General features: G+C 34.4%; 1 protein-coding gene across 1 annotated transcript in view; it reads right to left on the bottom strand.

Annotated features, from left to right (window-relative positions):
- The window catches only part of LOC115302080 (olfactory receptor 4K1-like), an 850-nt gene extending 604 nt beyond the window's left edge, over positions 1-246 (bottom strand). The window contains 1 exon segment of the mRNA XM_029952079.1: positions 2-246. Within this exon segment, the coding sequence (XP_029807939.1) occupies positions 2-246 (245 nt within the window).
- Between the last annotated feature and the right edge of the window lie 1,209 nt (positions 247-1,455).

Raw genomic sequence — 1,455 nt, 5'->3', positions numbered from 1 at the left:
AAGCATCTTGGGGGTGGCAAAGTTAGATTGGCAAATATCAATAAAAGAAAGGTTACTGAGTAGGAAGTACATAGGAGAGTTCAAATGTGAGTCAGAGGAAATTATAAAAATAATCATGATGTTGCCCAGCACTGATGTCACATACACTAAAGAGAAAATGGCAAAGAAGAAAAGCTGAAGTTCCCAAGAACTCGACAGTCCCAGAAGCACAAACTCAGACACCACTGATTCATTTGTGTGAGCCATATGGCCACTCTCCTGTTACCTAAGTAAAAGAAAATCAGAAAAATAGAACATTTGTTGCACTGTATCTAGTATATAGACAAAAAAATATATGATTTCAATTAAAAGTCTATTTAGTTTAATGAAACTCTATAAATAATCAATTGACTAATATTTAACACCTGTGATGGCTGTGGAACGTAGAAGTATAAAAACAAAGGTACAATATGGACCTGTCATGATTTGGTAGATAAGATACACATATTAAAAAAATAAAAAAAATTATGTCTAAAAGAAATGCAAGTGATACATTAATACCGCAAATATTAGAGTAAGATGAAAGAAATTAGGCCAAAATGATGAGATAAGGTGTCATGGAATAGGTTGAATTTAAGCTAAAACTTCTTAAAAATTTGGAATTTTCCAGCCAAAACTGAAGGAAAAGTCTGTTTCATTCAAAAGGAAAAACAGGGAGAAAGATTTAAAGGTAAAAGTATGAAAGACATATTCATGAAGCCATGTGTTGAATGGCCTGGCTGGAGGAGGGTATGCTAAGGAACCATAAAAATGAAGACGAGAATGGTACATCAGAAGCAAAACAGGGATGTAGTTAGCCCTGACAGGAAGGTTAAGTGGACCAGATTAATATTCTTAAAATTGAGAATCCTAAACATCAAAACATGGTTTGACAGTGTTTTCAGAAGCTTATTGGAAGCAGTTTGCCCTATTCTGGAAAGAAGTGACAGTGTAGATACTCTGAAAGTTTCTGTAAAGATCAAGAATGTTTCTTTCATCCTTTTAACAGTAGTTTATCAGTTTACCTCAGTCACATAAAGGTACATATTGAGTGAAAGACCAGTGTGTTGTCAATGTATTCTGACTCTGCCATTTGTCTTTTCCTAAACACATCTTACATGCTTGGATTTAGCAACATCTGTGACACATTTCAGAAACCATCCTTTTGGAAATATTCCATATAACTTTACATGGTGCACTTTGAATGCATGATAGACTTTCAAAAGAGTAAAGTTTAGTGTGTAAGTTGCCTCTTGAATGTTTTGTTTTGTTTTGGTGTTTGGTCGTTGGATACCATATAGCCAGAAGAAAATCGTACATAACCTCCAGTGGTTCAGGAATCATTTTTGGCTTCAGTCCTATGTACCCAACAAAACAAAGTAGATAGTTATTTGTCATTATACTGATTGAAGCTTGGTACTCTGTATTTTCCCATGT

This window comes from Suricata suricatta, chromosome 9 (genome assembly GCF_006229205.1).
Source record: "Suricata suricatta isolate VVHF042 chromosome 9, meerkat_22Aug2017_6uvM2_HiC, whole genome shotgun sequence".
NCBI lineage: Eukaryota > Metazoa > Chordata > Mammalia > Carnivora > Herpestidae > Suricata > Suricata suricatta.
This window is presented reverse-complemented; position numbering and strand designations above follow the sequence as displayed.